The sequence below is a fragment of the Thecamonas trahens genome, assembly GCF_000142905.1.
Source record: "Thecamonas trahens ATCC 50062 unplaced genomic scaffold supercont1.19, whole genome shotgun sequence".
NCBI lineage: Eukaryota > Apusomonadida > Apusomonadidae > Thecamonas > Thecamonas trahens.
Window position 1 is genome coordinate 377604 of NW_013657661.1, and position 3511 is coordinate 381114.

General features: G+C 61.9%; 1 protein-coding gene across 3 annotated transcripts in view; it reads right to left on the reverse strand.

Moving 5' to 3' along the window:
* The window catches only part of AMSG_04949 (enterophilin-1), a gene marked incomplete at its 5' end in the record, with an annotated part of 22336 nt that overhangs the window by 3014 nt on the left and 15811 nt on the right, over positions 1 to 3511 (reverse strand). For all 3 annotated transcript variants that reach the window (XM_013903160.1, XM_013903158.1, XM_013903159.1), the window contains 3 exons: positions 18 to 1350; positions 1398 to 2201; positions 2340 to 3497. In XM_013903160.1, the coding sequence (XP_013758614.1) occupies positions 18 to 1350; positions 1398 to 2201; positions 2340 to 3497 (3295 nt within the window). The remainder of the gene's footprint in view (positions 1 to 17; positions 1351 to 1397; positions 2202 to 2339; positions 3498 to 3511) is intronic.

Genomic DNA, 3511 nt, shown 5'->3' on the forward strand with positions numbered 1-3511 from the left:
AGTATCGAGTTCAGTACGCAGCCCATCGGCATCAGCACGAGCAAGGTCGCGCTCGGTAGTGGCAGCTTGAAGCTGCTCGCGAAGTGCATCAATCTCAGTCCTCAGCCCATCGGCATCAGCACAAGCAGCATCGCGCTCGGTGACAGCAGCTTCGAGCTGCTCGCGCAGTCCGTCAGTGTCAGCACCGATCTGCTCGCGGAGAGCATCAAGTTCGGTACGCAGCCCATCGGCATCAGCACAAGCAGCATCGCGCTCGGTGACAGCAGCTTCGAGCTGCTCGCGCAGTCCGTCAGTGTCAGCACCGATCTGCTCGCGGAGAGCATCGAGTTCGGTACGCAGCCCATCGGCATCAGCACGAGCAAGGTCGCGCTCGGTAGTGGCAGCTTCGAGCTGCTCACGCAGTCCGTCAGTGTCAGCACCGAGCTGTTCGCGGAGAGCATCGAGTTCGGTACGCAGCCCATCGGCATCAGCACGAGCAAGGTCGCGCTCGGTGGTAGCAGACTCGAGCAGATCACGCAATCCGTCGGCATCAGCACGGGCAGCATCGCGCTCGGTGGCGGCAGCATCGAGCTGCTCGCGAAGTACATCGAGCTGTTCGCGGAGAGTATCGAGTTCGGTACGCAGCCCATCGGCATCAGCACGAGCAAGGTCGCGCTCGGTGGTAGCAGACTCGAGCAGATCACGCAATCCGTCGGCATCAGCACGGGCAGCATCGCGCTCGGTGGCGGCAGCATCGAGCTGCTCGCGAAGTACATCGAGCTGTTCGCGGAGAGTATCGAGTTCGGTACGCAGCCCATCGGCATCAGCACGAGCAAGGTCGCGCTCGGTAGTGGCAGCTTCGAGCTGCTCACGCAGTCCGTCGGCTTCGGTATCAAGCTGCTCGCGAACTGACGTCAGCTCATCCTCGCACTGCCGCAGTTTCTCTTCGCTCTCTGCAGCGACACTCTCGAGGCGCGCCACGTCGGCTCGGGCGTCCACCAGAGCTTGTGTCAAACTGGCAGAATCGACATCACGCTCCATCTCAATCGCCTCAATCTTCGACGAAAGCTCCGCCTGACCGGCAAGAAGCTCGTCGCGATCGACTTCAAGCTCATCCACCTTGCTTTCCAGATCGTCGTGATCCCGCTCCAACTCCTGGCATCTCGCCTCGAGCTCGTCGCAGGCGAGCTCAGCACTCTCAGCCCGTTCCAGCAGAATCTTACGCTCAGCAGCAGCCGCGGCACATCGTGCAACCAGCTCATCACGCTCATCTTCGACCGCAACCAGGCCAACTTGTGAGACCTTGAGCGCAGCCCCCGCTCGCGCAAGCTCTGACCGCAACGTCTCAATCTCTGCAGCTGCACCCTCGCACTCTGCGCGCGCGCGCCAAAGATCTCCATTCGCAGCCTCAAGTCGACCGTCCTCTCGGCAATGGCTCCACGGGCATCCAGCAGCGCTGTCTGTGCTGCTGCAAGTTCGACAAGAATTGCCTGTCGCTGCATCTCGTTAGCAGCCACCTTGCGCCGCAGCGCCTCTCCCACGCTTCGCAGCGCATCGGCCTCGCTGGCTGCTTCAGCACGATCGCGGGCGAGCCGCTGGATCCGCTTCAGCATGTCCTCACTCGACGCACCCACAGCAGCGAGTGCCTCCTCAAGCTCAGCCTGCAGCCGACGAACAGTTGCTTCGGCGCGCGCATGCGCAGCACGACTGGCAGAAAGCTCCATTTCGACCACGGTTTCACCACCAGTAAACGACTCCGAAGAGTTGGTGGTGCCAACAGCATCGGTACTACCAACCTGAGAGAGTGCAGCCTCGCTCCGGCTTGCGTCAAGCAACAGGCGTAGACGATCCACCTCGCCCATAGCAGTGTCGCGCTCGCCCATAACGTCGGCCAAAGACGACATCGAGTCAGCCAGCCGCCCTGCCAGAGAGACAAAGGCCTCCATTGTCTCTGCCACTGGCACTTCGTCACCAAGCTCTGCAAGAAGAGCCTGCACACGTGCAAGCTCTGGCTCAATCGTGTCCGCCGCGGCAGTTGTAGGAAGAACCATCCGTGTAGCAGAGGCAACTTCTGCCAGCTCAGCATGCCCGTGATACACACCTTCTGCGACTTGGTGTGAGTTGGTGCCTTGGTGGGAAGCAGTCTCAAGCGTGTCCAGCATGTCGCGCAAATGGCGGAGCTCGCCTTGCGCTTCGGCCTCAGCAGCAGCAGCCAGAAGTGCCTCTGCGCCCAAGCGCGCCACCTCGGCTTCCAAATCACTAATCCTACACTGCGCCGCAATATGATCATCCACCACAGGTGTTGTACCTTCTGTGGCCGTATCTGCTACGGGCTCTGCTTGGCGATCCGCCAGCTCCACCTTTGCGGCTGCCAGCTCAGTCTCCAATTCAGCAACATAGTCCAGGGTGGGGCGCGATGAAAGATCACGCTCTGCCTTGGCGAGCTGGAGCTCAACAGCAGCAAGCTTGTCTGTGAGCCCATCCGTTGCACTCTCGGTTGACTTGGATGACAACTTCTTCGTCGCCTTCAGCTCACGCTCCAGAACAGCTACGCGACTGGCAAGCTCATCAGCGGCAGATGCCTGGCGCTTCAGGACCTGGTTCTCCACCTCCAGACGAGCCACAGTCTGTGCGGCCTCCTCCAGACGTGCTTCCGTGCTGTTGAGCTGCGCTTTCAGCTGTTCACAATCCAGTGTCCCAGCATCCTCCAGCTCACGCTCGGCTATCTCCAGCTGTTTGACGAGCACCTGGCGCTCAGCCTCGGCCCGCTTGCTGGTCACGCTGCAAGCCTGCAGCTGCCCTTCGACTCCTGCCAAATTTTGCTCGAGCACCTCCTTCTCGGCCTCAAGCCTGACCACAGCCTCGTCCTTGGCCGTCACCTCGGCTTCCAGCTCGGCCACACGTGCTGCGCTGGTCGCAGCGTCGGCAGCCTGCTCATCTGCAGCCGCAATCCGCCGCTCGAGAACCTCCTTCTCGGCCTCAAGCCTGACCACAGCCTCGTCCTTGGCCGTCACCTCGGCTTCCAGCTCGGCCACACGTGCTGCGCTGGTCGCAGTGTTGGTAGCCTGCTCATCTGCAGCCGCAATCCGCCTCTCGAGAACCTCCTTCTCGGCCTCAAGCCTGACCACAGCCTCGTCCTTGGCCGTCACCTCGGCTTCCAGCTCGGCCACACGTGCTGCGCTGGTCGCAGCGTCAGCAGCCTGCTCATCTGCAGCCGCAATCCGCCGCTCAAGCACCTCCTTCTCGGCCTCAAGCCTGACCACAGCCTCGTCCTTGGCCGTCACCTCGGCTTCCAGCTCGGCCACACGTGCTGCGCTTGTCGCAGTGTCGGTAGCCTGCTCATCTACAGCCGCAATCCGCCGCTCAAGCACCTCCTTCTCGGCCTCAAGCCTGACCACAGCCTCGTCCTTGGCCGTCACCTCGGCTTCCAGCTCGGCCACACGTGCTGCGCTTGTCGCAGTGTCGGTAGCCTGCTCATCTACAGCCGCAATCCGCCGCTCAAGCACCTCCTTCTCGGCCTCAAGCCTGACCA